Below are 19,013 nucleotides of genomic sequence, written 5' to 3'. Positions count from 1 at the left end.
TCTCTCCCCCCCCCCCTCTCTCCTCTCTCTCTCTCTCTCTCTCTCTCTCTCTCTCTCTCTCTCTCTCTCTCTCTCTCTCTCCTCTCTCTCTCTCTCTCTGTCTCTCCCCCCCCTCTCTCTCTCTCTCTCTGTCTCTCCCCCCCCCTCTCTCTCTCTCTCTGTCTCTCTGTCTCCCCCCCTCTCTCTCTCTCCCAGATGAGGCAGAAGGCCGCCTCGCCGCCCCCCCCCTCCTCAACGGGCCCACCGCCCCCACCCACGCCCTGCCCTCCCCCCACCCCAGCCTGCACCCCTCCGGCCCCCCCACCTCGGACCCCCCCAGCGGCAAGCCCGGCCCGCCCTCCCCTTGGCCAACGGGCCCCTGGCCCCCAGGGCCCCAGGACACCTGGGCCCGCTCTCCAAGGGCCACACCCCCAGTACTACCCCCAGTACCCCCACTACTACCCCAACTACTACCCCCACTACCACCCCCAGTAGTAACAATCACCCGGCGACCGCCCCAACGGAGACGTGCCTTACCAGCCGCCGGGGGGCAACAGCGACGCCCCCCTGCTACCTCACACCTGCACAAGCAGCCGGGCCCCGCTGCTCAACTCCTCCCCTCCTCCCCTCAGGTGAGGCCAGCCGCTCTCTGATTGGCCGGTTTGTGCAGGAAGTCGTCGGTCCCCGAGGGGGGGAAACGGTGACGCTCGCATGAATGGCAGAGAACACACAACTGATAGAGACACACCTTGAGATGTGGGAAAGGATAACGCGGTGTGCGTGCGTGTGCGTGCGTTTGTGTGTGCTTGCGATACAATACTAGATAAGAATAGATTATATGTGGAATTGTAGCTTCGAGGCGAGATGTTGGTGTTTATGGGCGGATTGGGTGTAACACGTGCATTGCTCACTTGTCCGCAAACACGCACGTGCACGACCGCGCTGAACTTCCCTGCCTGTCTGGGATCGACGCTGTATTAGCTCATCTTACACTGACAAACGTGCGCACACATTCATGACAACATATTGCTCCACATCTGAAATCACACACCTGCACGCACACTTTAGTATTGTTACTTCTAACGGACACACACAAAGACAGACTCACACACAGACACACAGACAAAGAGACAGACACACACACAGACAAAGACATCGACACACAGACAAAGAGACAGACACACACAGACACACAGACAAAGAGACAGACACACACACAGACAAAGACATCGACACACAAACAAAGAGACAGACACACACAGACAAAGAGACAGACACACACACAGACACACAGACAAAGAGACAGACACACACACAGACAAAGAGACAGACACACACACAGACACACAGACAAAGAGACAGACACACACACAGACAAAGACATCGACACACAGACAAAGAGACAGACACACACACAGACAAAGACATCGAAACACAAACAAAGAGACAGACACACACAGACAAAGAGACAGACACACACACAGACACACAGACAAAGAGACAGACACACACACAGACAAAGAGACAGACACACACACAGACACACAGACAAAGAGACAGACACACACACAGACAAAGACATCGACACACAGACAAAGAGACAGACACACACACAGACAAAGACATCGACACACAAACAAAGAGACAGACACACACAGACAAAGAGACAGACACACACACAGACACACAGACAAAGAGACAGACACACACACAGACAAAGAGACAGACACACACACAGACACACAGACAAAGAGACAGACACACACACACGCAGACACACTCAAAAATACACACACACACACACACACACACACACACACACACACACACACACACACACACACACACACACACACACACACACACACTCACTCAGAAATACACACACCCTTTGAAGGATATAAAAGGTGTGTGTGGTTCCCCCCCCAGGGGCTCCAGAAGGGGTCCGCGCCGCACGCCGGGGGGTCCAACGGAGACCTGGGGCCCCCCCACCCCAAGACGGCCGACGCCTCCCCGCACAGCAAGGCCGGACACCCGCCGCCCCCGTCGCCACGGCGACAGGCCCACCACCACCACCACGGCCCCGCCCTCCCGTCTCCCCCCCACCCCTCTGCCGCTACCTCGGGGGGAGCCCAGGACCCCCCTACCAGAGACAGCTCCGCCCCCGTCTCCCTGGGCAACGGGGGCACGGAGCGCCTCCAGGCCCCGCCTCTTCCTCCGCCTCCCTCGACGACGCCCGGCAACCATAACGCCGCCGCCGCCGCCGCCGCGGCCAATCACGCGCGGCCGGGGGAGGGCAGCCTCACCGCGGACAATCCCCGGCTGTCGGCCCTTCTGTCCGGGGGGAAGGCCCCCGCCCCCGAGGGCCCCCCGCAGGCGGCGCCCCCCTCCTCCTCGGCGGCGTCCTCTCCCGCCTCCACGCCCTCCCCCAAGTCCTCGGAACAACAACAACAACAACAACAACAACAACAACAACAACAACAACAACCGCAGCAGCAGCAACACGCGGGCACGCACAGCCCCGCCCCCGCCACATCCACTGGCTCCGCCCCCTCCGTCGCCGCCACGTCGTCGTCGTCGTCGTCGTCCACGCCGACCGCCGCCGCCGCCGTCGTCAACGGCAACGGCAAGGGGGCCATCTCCTCGGAGGACTCCCGGAGCCCGCTGAAGGCGGAGCCGCCGGCACCGGGCGGGGCCACGGCGGCCGCCGGCTCGAAGGCCACGCCCCCTCACGCACAGGGCTCCGCCTCTTCCTCTTCGTCCTCCTCCTCCATATCCATCTACCCCAGCTCGGGGGACGTCCTGAAGGCCTGCAGGTGAGACCCCTCAACCGGTGGGCCGTTGGTTAGTGAGGCCCGTAGACCAGTGGTCACTGGTCGCTGGGCACTGGTTTAGTCTGCGTACAGGGATGTTTTGTGGTTGTCTGTTTCATCTGTACTTTTTGTAGTTTCTGTGTGTGTGTGTGTGTGTGTGTGTGTGTGTGTGTGTGTGTGTGTGTGTGCGGGTCATGCGTGTTGTGCAGGAGAAGATGGTTATAAAGGTGGACTTTATCGTTACAGCAGCGTTTCACAATCATAGCAATGAACACGCATCGCTTCCAAAAACACAGTGAGGGAGGTGGAAAAGGCAGCACACAGGAATACAAAATGCATTGAGAAGACGGTCAATGAATGTTTGAGTATGTGAATTAGGATGTGGTGTTTCGGGTGGCTGTTGCATGTGTGTGCGTATATCTGTTAACCACATTTTATTGACTCCAGGGGTTGTGTTCGCGTTGTCGAGGAAAGACGTGGTGGATGGTTTTATGTGATTGTTGACGTTGTTAATAAGAAATTTGTAGCGCTTTTATTCGGGTCTGTTAGAAGGCAGACTTGAGAGATGTCACGTTATTATGAATTGATGCACAACTATTGGACCATACTGACCAATAAGAATCAGGTATTTAACACTGCTGGGGTATAAACCATAACAATATAGGCCAGTGGGTCGGGGTCTTTGACTCTTAACTGAGATGCTGGCGTGGGTTTTAATCAGTCTTGAGTTGTATTTCTTGCAGATAGGTTCATATAGGATGAGATGTTAATGTGGAAGTTTAGCCAAACTTGCAAATGTTTGATCAGGAATTTAATTGTTTTGCAGAGCATGTTTTGCAAAGCAAATGTTTTAATCCTAGACTAATCTGCATTCTTTGTGTGTGTACCCCTTAAGGCAGAGTTACCCTTAAACTAACCGGCAGAAAGCCAGTCATTCCCTTAAGCGGTGAAACTAAAGGTTTTGTTAAACTCATATTGAACTCTTGAGCTTATTGAGCCTGAATCCCCCCCCAGAAATCCACTATTTATATTTCCCATATTTTTCTTTCCAGGCTGCATATAAAAATACATTTTTGTTTGATTAATTAATATCAATGTAGTGAAAAAAAAAGTCTTGAGGGTTTGTCCATGCTTGCTTTTGAAGACACCGCCCCCTAGTGGTGCTGTGGCACAACGGCAGCGTGTGTCCGACCCCATTATGTAATAGTAAACAAGACCCAGAGCCTGGTTGGCTGTCCTGTTGCCATGCAGACCGTAGCTGTCTCAGAACATGCCTTTCGGTGGATTCCGCCTTTCTCAAACCACCCAGAAGGTCAACGGCCTTGCTTATTTCAGAGAGGGGAATGATGTATTCGACGGATAAATTATTATCCGACGCTTTTGGTGTCATGTCTGTGTGACTGTTTGGTCAGCTAGTGTGCTAACCAGGTAGTATTACGCCTTTTAGTGACTCAAATACAATCCCCCCCCCCCCCCCCCCATGTGTTATTCTCAATAAAGGCATAAAATGTGTGCATATGATGTTAACGTACGTGAAAATATATGCAGGAGTAGTATCAAGAAGCAGCCATTGGTCTGTTTAAACCGACAAGTTTAAAGTTTTACAAGAAGCGTTTTTTTTGTGATACTCGACTGTTTATATTCTAATGGATTGGTGCAATGCGTCTGAGAGAAGAAACATGTTTCTGAGAGAAACTCAGAAACTTGTTCTTTGTTCCTCTCAAGGTGAGATCCCTGTGGCGCCATTTTAGAATCGAAAACCCCCCCGTTTGAGTCCGTGTTCCTGACGCCCAAAAGCTTGTCAAAACTCAGAAGTAATCTCTGGCATTTGTTTTAGTTCTAGTATTCTGTAAAATGGTTTTCATCGATTAGGTTATATCTCGCCCAGAATACTAAATGTGAAGGTATGGGTGTACATATGCACATATATTTTTACTCAAACAACTTAAAATTAAACTAAGATACAGTGGTAAAACTCTGATGCAGATAATATCTCATCAAACCTTTTAATTTACATTCAGGGCATTTAGCAGACGCTTTTATCCAAAGCGACCTACAATAAGTATGTTTGTCAGAAGAAAGAGCAACAAAAATATATCTCTGTCGGTACAGTAAGGATGTTCATCGAAACAAGTGCCAAGCACTAACCATCGCTAGGCTAACCCATTCCCCGTCCACAACAAAGACCGCTAGGATAAGACGCTACACAATGCTACGTCGTGACTGCGTCACATGTCCTGGGAGCGGGGGCGGGTCTCCAAACCCTCCCTTCGTTCTCATTGGTCCGTCCCTCTGCGCAGGAACCTGGGGAAGAATGGGCTGTCCAATAGCAGCATCCTGCTGGACAAGTGTCCCCCGCCTCGCCTGCCCCCACCGCCCACCCCGGCCCTGCCCAAGGAGAGGCTGAACCCCCCCACGCCCAGCATATACGTAAGTACCCCCCCCCATTCGAGAGCTCAGGAAAGATAAGCGCTAATTACCAGAGCTGATTTTAATCCAGGTTGATTCTTTCTCGTTGTATGACTTTCCCTTGTTAAGCACTTTGGATTTCAGTTCTCCAAGAAAAATGCATTACTAAATATTTGAACATAAGACCTGTGTGTCTCTGTCTCTGTCTGTCTCTCTCTCTGTTTGTCTCTTTCTGTCTCTCTCTGTCTCTTTCTGTCTCTCTGTCTGTCTCTTTCTGTCTGTCTCTCTCTCTGTCTCTCTCTGTCTCTTTCTGTCTGTCTCTGTCTGTCTGTCTCTCTCTCTGTCTCCTTCTGTCTCTCTCTGTCTCTTTCTGTCTGTCTCTCTCTCTCTGTCTCTTTCTCTCTGTCTCTCTCTCTCTCTCTGTCTCTTTCTGTCTGTCTCTCTCTCTCTGTCTCTTTCTGTCTGTCTATCTCTCTTCCTCTTTCTGTCTGTCCCTTTCTCTGTCTGTCTCTTTTTTTCTGTCTCTCTCTTTGTATCTCTGTCTGTCTCTCTCCGTCTCTTTTTGTCTGTGTCTCTTTCTCTCTCTGTCTGTCTCTCTCCGTCTCTTTTTGTCTGTGTCTCTTTCTCTCTCTGTTTCTGTCTGTCTGTCTGTCTCACACTCTGTCTGTCTCTCACACTCTCTATCTCTCTCTGTCTCTGTCTGTCTGTCTGTCTCTCTCCGTCTCTTTTTGTCTGTGTCTCTTTCTCTGTCTCTCTGTTTCTCTCTGTCTGCCTGTCTGTCTGTCTCACACTCCCTGTCTCTCTGTCTCTGTCTCTCTCTGTCTCTGTCTCTGTCTCTCTCTCTCTCTGTCTCTCTCTCTCTCTCTCTGGGTCCCCTCCTCTTCGTCCTTCAGCTGGAGAACAAGAGGGACGCCTTCTTCCCACCACTTCATCAGTTCTGCACCAACCCCACCAACCCCGTCACCGTCATCAGGGGTCTGGCCGGGGCCCTCAAGCTGGGTACGTGGGAGTCACGCAGCACCCCTTATGTTCACTAGGATGGTTCCCCACTGAGTGAACTCAGACACGGGTCGTTAAGGAATAGGTGGTTAGGGGCGTCTCGCTCAAGGACACCGACAGGTCGTTATGCTTTTGAGGACTGAACTCGTGTTCTTTTCTTCTTGGAGTTGAACAGCGTACACCGGTTCAGTTATTTGTTCATGTTCAGCAACCGGGTTCACGTTGAAGGCGCAGAACGGTTTGTTTGTCGCTTAAAGGTCCCATGACGTGCCACCAGGTGCGGTGCGATTAGCCGTCACGAGCCATTTTGGAAAGCCGCCCCTGATGACATCACAGGTGGGCGTGTCCACCTGTGATGTCATAATGTCACGTGACCACACCGGGTGGCATGTCATGAAGCGTTTTTGGACGATGAGATGGGACTTCTCTTACTGTCTTACCTTTTTATCCCCTCCTCCACCCTTCCCTCCCTACCTATCCTCTCATCCACCCTCTCTCCCCCTCCCCTCCTCCCTTCCTCCACCGTCCCTCTCCACCTCCCCCACCTCCTCCTCCTCCCCCACCGTCCCTCTCCTCCTCCCCCACCACCTCCACCCTTCTCTCCTCCCTTCCTCCACCGTCCCTCTCCTCCTCCCCCACCTCCTGCTCCTCTCTCTCCACCTCATCCAACCTCCTCCTCCTCCTCCTCCTCCACCCTTCTCCCTCCTCTCCTCCTCCCCACCTCCCCCCTCCCTCCCTCCCTCCTTCCTCCCCCCCTCTCCTCCTCCTCTCCTCCCTCCCTCCCTCTCCCCCTCCCTCCCTTCCCCCTCTCCTCCCTCCCTCCCTCCCCTCTCCTCCCTCCCTTCCCCCTCTCCCCCTCCCTCCCTCCCTCCCTCCCTTCCCCCTCTCCTCCCTCCTCCCTCTCCTCCTCCTCTCCTCCCTCCCTTCCCCCTCTCCTCCTCCCTCCTCCCTCCCTCCCCTCTCCTCCCTCCCCCTCTCCCTCCCCCTCTCCTCCCCCAGACCTGGGCCTCTTCTCCACCAAGACGCTGGTGGAGGCCAACCCAGACCACCTGGTGGAGGTGCGCACCCAGCTGTCCCAGCCCGCCGACGAGAACTGGGACGCCAGCGGCAGCAGGAAGATGTGGCGCTGTGAGAGCACGCGCGCCCACACCACCATCGCCAAGTTCGCCCAGTACCAGGCCTCCTCCTTTCAGGAGTCCCTCAGGGTGAGTCCCCAGGGCCAATCAGGGGCCTCCACCCGCTGGCCAGCAGCCAATCAGGGAGGGAGGAAGGGAGAGAGAGAGAGAGAGAGGGAGAGTGAGGGAGGAAGGAAGGGAGAGAGAGAGGGAGGGAGTGAGGGAGAGTGAGGGAGGAAGGGAGAGGGAGGGAGGGAGAGTGAGGGAGGGAGGGAGAGAAGGAGAGAGGGAGGGAGAGAAGGAGGGAGAGAAGGAGGGAGGGAGCTCTCCCTCGAAGGAGACGTGTTAAATCTATATTTACTGAATGATGACTTAATGAATATCAACATTTATTTTAGACTGGTATTTGCTAACTCTGAATCCGTCATGCGAGGAATCAACCCTTTTTCTTATTTAATTTAGCCATTCATTCATTTAAAATACACCCGTTTTTAAAGAATTTATTCATATTAAAACGAAAAATGATATTGATAAACTATTACATACATTTTATATTTTTACAAAGGGCCTTTATTTTTTATTGTAGTTAAGCCTGCCAAAGGTATCACAATGTGACTGCGTTGACATGAAGGCATATCGTATAGCCGACAAGAATGATGTTAAAGACGTCCAACTCTCTTTAACTCGTTTGACCTTCAAGGCTCTAATGGCCGCTCTCTGCTTTCCCCGCAGGAGGAGAACGAGAAGAAGGCGTTGAAGGAACCCATGGACACGGAACCGGCGTCGGCGGAGAAGTACGCTACATCTTCAGTATCATTACGACGCTAACGTCTAGCATCTTAGCTATTATCTCGCTAGTCTTCTATAGCTGTGGAGCTCCTTGCTAGTCTGTCAGCTAGCATCTTAGCCTGTGTTTCGCTCGTCTGTAAGCTAGCGTCTTAGCTTGTACCTCGCTAGGCTGTTAGCTATCAACCTAGCTGTTATCTCGCTAGTCTGGTGGCTCTTTTCTCGCCGGCCTGTTGGCTAGCATCTGAACTGGTTCTCACCGATGAACTGAAACTACAAGAGCCTAACTGGCGCTCTGTTTTCGGTTTGTGTTTGTAGTGTGGCCCGCAAGAGAAGGGGCCCCCTGAAGCACATCAAGTTTGGAACCAACATCGATGTGTCGGATGAACGGAAGTAAGTCAGAGACAGCCTGCATTCAATAACCAGGCAGAAAAAAGATGGATCTTAATTGGGTAGGACCGAACTAAACGTCCTGTTGTCTTTCCCCTCCTTCTGCCACTCTTCCTCTCCTCACTACCCCATCTCCCCCCCTCCTCCTCCTCTTCCTCTCATCTCTCCTCCTCCTCCTCCTCTTCTCTCTACCCTCCTCCTCCTCTTCTCTCTACCCCCCCCCCCCCCCCCCCCCCCCCCCCCCCAGGTGGAAGCAGCAGCTCCAGGAGCTCAGCAAGCTGCCGGCGTTCGCCCGAGTGGTTTCCGCCGGCAACCTGCTGAGTCATGTTGGCCACGCCATCCTGGGCATGAACACCGTGCAGCTCTACATGAAGGTCCCCGGCAGCAGGATACCAGGTACGAGGCCCTTATAGGCCCCCTCCCTCGCTGCTCCCGCCCTCCCCCTGTGATTGACAGGCGAGATGGGTTCCTCGAGCCAATCGGCGACGAATGCACCGTTCAGGTCAGAAATCGAAATTGGCTCAGAGAGAGAGGCGGAGAACAGAACTGATGCTCTCACACAGCGTTTCACTCACTTACAGTCGACGCTCAAAGTGTAGCTCTTACGTCTTACAGAAAGCACCTTTTTAAGTGTACTCCTACATATGCAAAGAAACAGCTGTGTGTGTGTGTGTGTGTGTGTGTCCTCTCCCCAGGCCACCAGGAGCACAACAACTTCTGCTCGGTGAACATCAACATCGGGCCGGGGGACTGTGAGTGGTTCGCCGTGCCGGAGCCCTACTGGGGCGTGATGAGCTCCTTCTGTGAGAAGTAAGCACCCTCGCTCCTCCTCTCTCCTCCCTGCTCCTCCTCTCTCCTCCTCTCTCCTTCCTGTGTTTATGGTCAGTTGAGGAACAGGGCTGTTGATGAGAAAAATGGCAAAAATCGGTTTGGATTTGAGTGATTTATGGTAGGGAGAGATGACGCAACGGTGTTTGAATAGTCTGCATGGCCTAAGAGCTCTCCCCATTACTACCCCCTTCTGCCTCCTCTCACTTCTCTCTCCCCCCTCTCTCCTGACTTATTTCTCTCTCCCCCCTCTCTCCTGACTTATTTCTCTCTCCCCCCTCTCTCCTGACTTATTTCTCTCTCCCCCTCTCTCGTGACTTATTTCTCTCTCCCCCCTCTCTCCTGACTTATTTCTCTCTCCCCCCTCTCTCCTGACTTATTTCTGTCTCCTCTGTCTGTTTTCTCCACATTCTCCTCTCTCTTCTCTCCTCTCTCCTACGCCATCTTCTCTCCTTCCCCTCTCTCCCCTACTCCCTTCTCACCCTCCCCTCTCTCCCCTCTCTCCCCTACTCCCTTCTCACCCTCCCCTCTCTCCCCTCTCTCCCCCTCCCCCAGGAACAACATCAACTTCCTGATGGGCTCGTGGTGGCCTGACCTGGAGGACCTGTACGGGGCGGACGTGCCCGTGTACCGCTTCATCCAGCGGCCCGGGGACCTGGTGTGGCTCAACACCGGCACCGTGCACTGGGTGCAGGCCATCGGCTGGTGCAACAACATCGCCTGGAACGTGGGGCCCCTCACCGGTACGGGCCCCCGGGTGGGGGGGGGGGGGGGGGGGAATCGGTTGAATCGGATGAATTTCGGTTTATTTGCATTTCTGGGGATGAGTTTCGGTGACATTTGCTGTTTGTGATTGGTTAAAGTCTTTATGGATACTTGGGATTAGTTTCGTAAATTGCCATCGATGGGAAGTGATGCAGCCAATGAACATCGCTGTTTGGGATTGGTTAACTAAACAGTGTCATGTGACGCCTTTAAGCAAGTCACAGAACTGTCGTTTCATGTTTATCGAAATTTTATTTTATTTTTCTCTCTGTCTCCCTGTGGTTCTCTGTCTGTCCGTCTGTGGTTCTCTGTCTGTCCGTCTGTGGTTCTCTGACTGTCCGTCTGTGGTTATACGTCTGTCCCGTCTGTGGTTCTCTCTCTGTCTCCCTGTGGTTCTCTGTCTGTCCGTCTGTGGTTCTCTATGTCCGTCTGTGGTTCTCTGTCTGTCCCGTCTGTGGTTCTCTGTCTGTCCCGTCTGTGGTTCTCTGTCTGTCCCGTCTGTGGTTATACGTCTCTTTTCCTGTCTGTCCATCCGTCTATGTGCGGTTCTATGTCTGTCTGTCTGTCTGCCTGCCTCTCTCTGTCTTCCTGCCTGCCTGTCTCTGGTTCTATGTCTGTCTGTCCGCCTGCCTGTCTGCCTCTCTCTGTCTGCCTGCCTGCCTGTTTCTGGTTCTATGTCTCTCTGTCCGCCTGCCTGTCTGCCTCTCTCTGTCTGCCTGCCTGCCTGTCTCTGGTTCTACGTCTGTCTGTCTGTCCGCCTGCCTGCCTGTCTGCCCCTCTCTGCCTGCCTGCCTGCCTCTGGTTCTATGTCTGTCTGTCCGCCTGCCTGTCTGCCCGCCTGTCTCTCTATGTCTGCCTGCCTGTCTCTGGTTCTCTGTCTGTCTGTCCGTCCGGCCGTCTGTCCGCCTGTCTCTCTCTGTCTGCCTGCCTGTCTCTGGTTCTCTGTCCGTCTGTCCGCCTGTCTCCAGCCCACCAGTACAAGCAGGCGGTGGAGCGCTACGAGTGGAACAAGCTGCAGAGCGTCAAGTCAATGGTTCCCATGGTGCACCTCTCCTGGAACATGGCGCGCAACATCAAGGTGTCCGACCACAAGCTCTTCGAGATGATCAAGTGAGTCCCCCCCTCCCTCGACACGCCGGGCCTCCCCCAGTGCCTGCATGGGGCTGGACCTCGGTGTATGCTTTAGTCTTGGGGGGGGTGTCTTAGTGGTAACTTTATTATGATTTATGTCTTTTTTTGGTCAAAGTTATATATTGTCTCTCTAACACTCTCCCGTCTCCCCTCTCTCTCTCTCTCTCTATTCCTCCCTCGCCCCTTTGTCTCCCTCCATCACGCTCTCCCCTCCCTCCTCCCATCCCTCCCTGACCCCCTGTTGTCTCCCTCTCTCCCTCCCTCCTCCCATCCCTCCCTGTCTCCCTCTCTCCCTCCCTCCTCCCATCCCTCCCTGTCTCCCTCTCTCCCTCCCTCCTCCCATCCCTCCCTGACCCCTGGTTTCTCCCTCCCCTCTCTCCCTCCCTCCTCCCATCCCTCCCTGTCTCCCTCTCTCCCTCCCTCCTCCCATCCCTCCCTGACCCCTGGTTTCTCCCTCCCCTCTCTCCCTCCTACCATCCCTCCCTGACCCCTGGTTTCTCCCTCCCTCCTCCCATCCCTCCTTGCCCCCTGGTTTCTCCCTCCCCTCTCTCCCTCCTCCCATCCCTCCCTGACCCCCTGTTGTCTCCCCCTCTCCCTCCCCTCCCTCTCTCCCTCCTCCCATCCCTCCCTGACCCCCTGTTGTCTCCCTCTCTCCCTCCCTCCTCCCATCCCTCCCTGTCTCCCTCTCTCCCTCCCTCCTCCCATCCCTCCCTGACCCCTGGTTTCTCCCTCCCCTCTCTCCCTCCCTCCCTCCTTCCATCCCTCCCTGACCCCTGGTTTTTCCCTCCCTCCTCCCATCCCTCCCTGACCCCTGGTTTCTCCCTCCCCTCTCTCCCTCCCTCCCTCCTCCCATCCCTCCCTGACCCCTGGTTTCTCCCTCCCTCCTCCCATCCCTCCCTGTCTCCCTCTCTCCCTCCCTCCTCCCATCCCTCCCTGACCCCTGGTTTCTCCCTCCCCTCTCTCCCTCCTCCCATCCCTCCCTGACCCCCTGTTGTCTCCCTCTCTCCCTCTCCCCCCCCCCCCCAGGTACTGCCTCCTGCGGACGCTGAAGCAGTGCCAGCGGGTGAAGGAGTGTCTGGTGGCGGCGGGGAAGGAGACGCTGCAGCGGCCCCGGAGCCGCGACGAGGCCGCCCACTACTGCACCATCTGTGAGGTGGGTGCCAGAGAGGCCTCTGGGAAATGTAGTTCTCGGCGTCGCTTTGTCAATGGAGCCTTCGGTTCTTGGTTTACGAAGCTCCCTTATTGCCATGGCTACCTGCTAACTCTTTTGTGGGTCTCTGCGTGTTTCTGCGTGTGTGTTTCTGTGTCTGTCTGCGTGTGCGTGTCTCTGTCTCTGTGTGTCTGCTTGTGTGTGTGTGTGTGTGTGTGTGTGTGTGTGTGTGTCTCTCTGTGTCTGTCTGTCCCTCTCTGTCTGTCTCCCTCTCCCTGTCTGTCTGTCTCTCTCTCTCTCTCCCTGGCTGTCTCTCTCTCTCTCCCTCTCTCTCTCTCTCTCTCTCTCTCTCCCTGTCTCTCTCTCTCTCTCTCTCCCTCTCTCCCTCTCTCCCTCCCTCTCTCTCTCCCTCTCTCCCCCTCACTCACTCTCGCCCTGTCTCCCTCTCTCTCTCTCTCCCTCTCTCCCTCTCTCCCTCTCTCCCTGGCTGTCTCTCTCTCTCTCCCTGTCTCTCTCTTTCTCTCCCTCTCTCCCTCTCTCCCTCCCTCTCTCTCTCCCTCTGTCCCTCACTCACTCTCTCCCTGTCTCCCTCTCTCTCTCTCTCCCTCTCTCCCTCTCTCCCTGTGTCTCTCTCTCTCTCTCTCTCTCCCTCTCTCCCTCCCTCCCTCACTCACTCTCTCCCTGTCTCCCTCTCTCTCTCTCCCTCTCTCCCTCCCTCCCTCTCTCCCTGGCTGTCTCTCTCTTTCTCCCTGTCTCTCTCTCTCTCTCTCTCTCTCCCTCTCACCCTCCCTCCCTCCCTCTCTCTCTCTCCCTCCCTCCCTCTCTCCCTCTCTCCCTCTCTCCCTCTCTCTCTCTCTCTCTCTCTCTCTCCCTCTCTCCCTCTCTCTCTCTCTCTCTCTCTCTCTCTCTCACCCTCCCTCCCTCTCTCTCTCTCTCTCTCCCTCCCTCCCTCTCTCCCTCCCTCCCTCCCTCCCTCCCTCTCTCCCTCTCTCCCTCTCTCCCTCCCTCACTCCCTCCCTCCCTCCCTCCCTCACTCCCTCCCCCCTTCCCCCCCCAGGTGGAGGTGTTCAACCTGCTGTTTGTGCGCAGTGAGCTTCAGAGCAGGAGGCAGTGTGTGGTGCACTGCCAGGACTGCGCCCGCAAGGGCAGCGCCACGCTGGACAGCTTCGTGGTGCTGGAGCAACACCGCTCGGAGGACCTGATGGCCGTCTACGACCAGTTCTCCCTGGTGAGTACCCCCCCATCCTGACCCAGGAGCCCCCCATCAGGACCCTAGACCCCCCATCAGGACCCTAGACCCCCCATCATGACCCAGGAGCCCCCCATCAAGACCCTAGACCCCCCATCAAGACCCTAGACCCCCCATCAGGACCCTAGACCCCCGATCAAGACCCTAGACCCCCCACCAGGACCTCATGAAGGTGCTACGACCAGTTCTCCTTCGTGAGTACCCCCCAGCGGGACTAAGTACCCAAGGACCCCCCCCCCCACCAAGACCTGATGAGGGTCTACGGCCAGGTCTCCTTAGTGAGGACCCCCTCGTGCAGTGAGACCTTTGAGTCGGGGTTCAGGGCCTCGTGGACGCAGTGGCTCACGGCCCCGCTCCCGCGCTGCGTCCCCTCAAACGTCGCTCGGCGTTCTAAGACCCACCTGAGCCGTTTCGCTCGTCCCAAGCGGCCGCCGTCGACGATGTAACCAACGATGTCATGTTCCCGCTCCCCTTTTTAGGCGCCGCCGCTCCACCCCTCGTCGTCGTCTTGACATCAGACCACGCCCACCGCCTACGGCGCCCTTGGGAGCGGGCGACGTCTTTTGGAAGAGAAAGACGAAAAATGAACGGAGGAGAAAACACAAAAAAAAAAAATGAAATAAAAGAGGAGAAATTTAATTAAGTTAAAAACGTACACGGACCATTTCTGATATTCAGGAAAAGCCAAGGCCGTTCCCCCCCCCCCCCCCCCTCCCCTCCCCTTCCCTCGCCACCGCCGCCCCCCCCCCCCACTCCGCCCGCCTGGTCTCCATGGCGACGGGTAAGAGCCCGTGGCGCCCAAGTGTCTGTCTATGCAATGGTCTCAAAGTGCTGGCTCCTGCCCTCCCATTGGCCGAGGGAGGGACAAGGGGGGGCCGGGGGTGAGGGGAAGGGCATTCTGTGCACTGAACGCCCCCCCTCCCCCCTTCCCAACACAGGACTTTATAAACATGATTTTCTTATTTTTATTTCTTCGTTTCACCCCCACCACCCCCCCGCCTGTTCTCTCCCTTCTCCCTTCTCCCCCCCCCACCCCCTTCCTAGTGACGATAGTTCCGCCCTGTTTTATCGGACTTTAACGAGACCTCGGGGTTGTGGCAGTGGAGGGGGCAGGGCTTCGACGGAGCAGCAGTTTGGATTGTGTGATTGCGACGTGTGTTTTTCTCTTTTTTTTTTTTTTGGGGTTCTTTTTTTTTTGTAGATAATTACCGCGAATGGCGACGCCATTCGTTAAAAACGACTACTGACGTGACTACCTTTTACTTTCTTTCTCTCGCTTCCTTCTCGTTTGTTAATTTTTCGGTTAGCAGAATGAATCGTTGGCTTTCTCCCCCTTTCTCGTTTTTGTTGGATTTCCAACCCTCCCCCCTCTCTCCATGATTTTTCTTGTTTCTTCCCATTTTTCTAATGGCGTACTAGCCTAACTGGTCTTTATTTACAATGGTAGATAGTGATTTTAAGACCTTGAAATCTACAAAAAAATGTAATGTGAAAAGCTTGGATGATGATTTTTTTCGTTCCTATTTTTATTTCACAGATGATTTTTTTCGTTCCTATTTTTATTTCACAGCTTTTTACATTTAACATCTCCGTTCATTTTGAAACTTTCTTTTTCATTTTAGGTTAAAAAAGGAATATTTTTAGAGGATAAAATAACTAGCCAAGTCACAAAGAAAATGGGTTTGCACATAGACTTATGGAATAAAAGCTTAATTTGTGATTTTGTTTTTTCGTTAAAATTTCTAATCTCAATGTAAATTCACACTATTTATAAAATACATATTTATTGCTTGAAAGTATTTGTTGATGGAATGCTGTCCATTTTTTTCCAGAATACCTGCCATTAAATTTGAAGGAGAGCTGTCATTTGGACACACCTCCGCGTACATTTTTCTATATATGAATAAACTGCTTAGCAAGCGTTGTACAGAAACGTTTAAAATCGTTTTATTGTTTGAAGAATGTTTTATGAGTCAATAAACACAAAAGTTGTCAAATTAGCCATGGAAGTTTTGTGATTGTATCTTTAATGGATCCGCATGATAACACATTAACGCACACACTCAACCAAAGTACAATGATTCATGAAACAAAGGACTGATGCACAATACAGTAGCAATAAGCAATATTTCCATGCAAAATCAGATCAGATTTTTCCATTAAGTATTCCCCTTTCAGTCTTTAAACTGGAGTATAGTATTTAATTTAACATTTGTGGTATGGCCAAAAACTGATATCAAAAATAGATAGAGATAATATATGTATATCTATCTGTTTGAAAAACACACATTTTAACCACTTATGACATTAAGACAGACATAACCACATCAATTCTCTCCTAAAATTGATAAAACTTACCTCGGCACTATGAGTAAATACCCTTATTTCATCATGTAGCAGACACTTTTAACCACAGCGATTCAGAGGGGATTCTGACAAGTGTCAATCAGGAGACAGTTTAAGGCGACCGTCTTCACCAAAGACATCCACCACCTATCACCATCCCACTGTCATTCGGTCATGTGTGATTGGAGTGCTGTCTGAAACCCAGCAGACAATGTAGCTGTCGCTTCACCCACACAGAATCCTACAATGTATGCCGGGTCCAGAATAACACCCAGTAAAACCGGCCCAGTTCAATATCAAAACACATTTTTGTTTAATAAGGAGACTATGACCTGTGATAAAGTTTGACATCCATCATTTGTCTGCCTCTCACAACGAGCAGCAAAAAGAGTTTTAATTGACGTTATTCATTAATAAACCAATTTATCGATTATTTAGTTTGCTACATGGTTGAATTTTCAATGATTCAAAAAAGAATGCCACCAGGTCAGATCGTGAATTACCCTCACAAGCCGTTTGAAAATCTGCCTTTTCCTGTGTTTTAGTGACATCACAAGTGGGCGTGTCCAGCATACATCTAGATGGACACGCCCACTTGTGGTGTCACTAAAACAAAGGAAAACGCAGATCTTCAAACTTCTTGCAATGGCAAGTCACACTCACACCTGGTGGCATAACATCACCTCTTTACAGCCAATGGATCTGGAGGCATTTGTATCGACTAGCGTCGCGTTCCGTCGTTGCTCTTCCCCAGGTGCCAACATGGCCGCCAGTAGAGACCCAGGGGCCTCTACGAATAGTCAAATATCTTAACCTTTATGCCTCCTTTCCTTTACCTTTGTGGAAAGCGGTCATCGGGTCAAGGAGAGATGATAAGGTGCTTCCTTTCGAACATAGGAAAAGACAGCACTTTTTAAAATTAATTAGACTCCACTTCCAGTCTTGGTGCTCCTCCGGTGCCAACATGGCGGCCAGCAGAGACCCTGTCTTGGCACTCCTCCGGTGCCAACATGGCCGCCAGCGGAGACCCAGTCTTGGCGCTCCTGCGTTGCCAACATGGCCGCCAGCAGAGACCCAGTCTTGGCGCTCCTCCGGTGCCAACATGGCCGCCAGCAGAGACCCAGTAGCCAGATGTAGCTGCTGCCTGCCCCACAGGATCTACACTGAGTACTGAGCAACTGCTGGCCACGAACTTCTACACCATCACCTGTGGACCAAACCGGTTTGAACAGAAGCACTGGTATATAGCCGTCTATGTCCTCATGCTAACATTAATCTATTTACTGACAATACAAACATTCTTGGCGTTTTTGGGCGATTCCGATTTACCTTATTGGATTCGGAGGCTTCGGATTGCTTTTAGGTGTGTGTCTAGAGAGTTGGCCCAATCTGGTTTTGAGAAACAGATCGGATTCGAGCACATGTGATGTGCGCTGTTCACACTGCTGCGAGGAAGGAAACCAATTGGATGTGTGCCACGTCAATAAATGAACATATCTTATTTGGTCAGCTTTGCATGTCGTGTGAGCCTAGGGTTCAACAGGAAATGCTAAATAGTTTACTGTTAATCAGTGTATAAACATTGATTTCCTGCCAAAGTTCCTTATTGGTTAACATGAGCCACTCACTGATTGGTTACCATGAGATACTTTAAACGGGAAATATCTGAACAATATTCGGGTCAACCGCTAATCAAAATTCGTTACATTTGAAATTGCATCCAGAGCTGATGTTACTACGATAATGTGGCGTATTTTACAGAAAAAACTGTTAAATGAGCACAAACATTGTACAAACATTAGTTGAGCCTTCATTATTTCATTGGTTCATGTTAGCGTTGCGAAACATGTTAGCTATCTCTGGGTTAGCGAATCAAAGAACCGGGGAATGCTTTGCTCAACTGGTGAATTAACATGGATGTGGAATTAAGCTAACAAGGTGCAAAACATTGTCAGCTTTATTTCCCGAAGTCTTCAATGCTACAAGGGTCCTTGGTGGCTTCAGTCGACGAACAACCTTTCCTCAGGCAGTAGATCCCGTTCGCTTCGACAGGGAGTCAACCCTAGAAGAGAAAAACAAGGAAGTTTAGGACTTTTGCTTTTAGATTCAAATTATTTTGAAGTTGAGAAGGAAAAAAAATGCAGGAAGAGTTACAAATATACAACTATGACATCAGAACTGTTGTTTGAACCCAGGTTTCAGAAAATTCCTCGGAGCATAAGCAACGAACACTCCCATCAGGAAGGAGGATTAGGACGGAAGGGGGGTGCACCTTAAATTAAGGTGCAATTTAAGGTTCACTTTGGATGTAAGCTTCCATGGATGGCATGCACTTACTTACTTATTTATCGGACGCGGATATCGGATATCAGATGGGCAATCAGGATCAATACAAATATTTGTATCCGTTTGCGAAGTGACAACGACGAGGATTTAAAGCATTGTAATTTGATCGATTTCGGCAAATCATTTTGACCCAAGGTGTCAAACCGCTGCCCTCCCCCCCTCCCTCCCCCTTTCTCTCTCTCATCCTCTCTTTCTCTGCCTCCCCCTCTCTCACTCTATTTCACTCCCCCTACCCCCCCCCCCCCCCACTCTCCCTTATCTTCACCTATATCCTCTCTGAAGTCTGGCAAACACCCAGGAGAGAGAGAGAGAGATAAAGAGAGGAGGTGGGAGAGAGGGGGGGAGGGAGATAGAGAGAGGAGGGGGAGAGAGAGGAGAGGGAGATGGAGGGAGGAGGGGAGGGGGGAGAGAGAGGGGGGAAGGGGAGAGAGATAGAGAGCGAGGGGAGGGGGAGAGAGAGAGAGAAGGGGGAGGGGGGCAAGAGAGAGAGGTATGTGAACTCTGACTGGCCCGGATACAGCGACCCCCACCACCACCGCCGGCCGTGCAACAATGTCTCCCTGTGTTGCGGAGCGCAAGAGAGAGAGAGAGAGAGAGACATAGAGAGACACAGGGCAGAGAGAGAGAGAGAGAGAGACAGAGAGAGAGAGGGAGACACAGGGCAGATAGAGAGAGACACAGAGAGACACAGGGCAGATAGAGAGAGA

At 52.6% G+C, this 19,013-nt stretch overlaps 1 protein-coding gene across 1 annotated transcript in view; it reads left to right on the top strand.

Moving 5' to 3' along the window:
- LOC307074535 (lysine-specific demethylase 6A-like) overlaps window positions 1-15,146 on the top strand; it is a 43,970-nt gene extending 28,824 nt beyond the window's left edge. Inside the window, 18 exon segments of the mRNA XM_079734715.1 lie at window positions 196-208; window positions 211-288; window positions 291-491; window positions 494-592; window positions 595-611; window positions 1,909-2,795; window positions 5,093-5,222; window positions 6,095-6,200; window positions 7,200-7,405; window positions 8,048-8,109; window positions 8,420-8,494; window positions 8,739-8,887; window positions 9,187-9,301; window positions 9,875-10,062; window positions 11,053-11,194; window positions 12,242-12,368; window positions 13,423-13,593; window positions 14,094-15,146. Coding sequence (XP_079590841.1) covers window positions 196-208; window positions 211-288; window positions 291-491; window positions 494-592; window positions 595-611; window positions 1,909-2,795; window positions 5,093-5,222; window positions 6,095-6,200; window positions 7,200-7,405; window positions 8,048-8,109; window positions 8,420-8,494; window positions 8,739-8,887; window positions 9,187-9,301; window positions 9,875-10,062; window positions 11,053-11,194; window positions 12,242-12,368; window positions 13,423-13,593; window positions 14,094-14,126 — 2,799 coding nt within the window. The 3' untranslated portion in view covers window positions 14,127-15,146.
- The last annotated feature ends 3,867 nt before the right edge of the window (window positions 15,147-19,013 follow it).

Source organism: Pollachius pollachius (genome assembly GCF_949987615.1).
Source record: "Pollachius pollachius genome assembly, chromosome: 4".
Lineage (NCBI taxonomy): Eukaryota > Metazoa > Chordata > Actinopteri > Gadiformes > Gadidae > Pollachius > Pollachius pollachius.
This window is presented reverse-complemented; position numbering and strand designations above follow the sequence as displayed.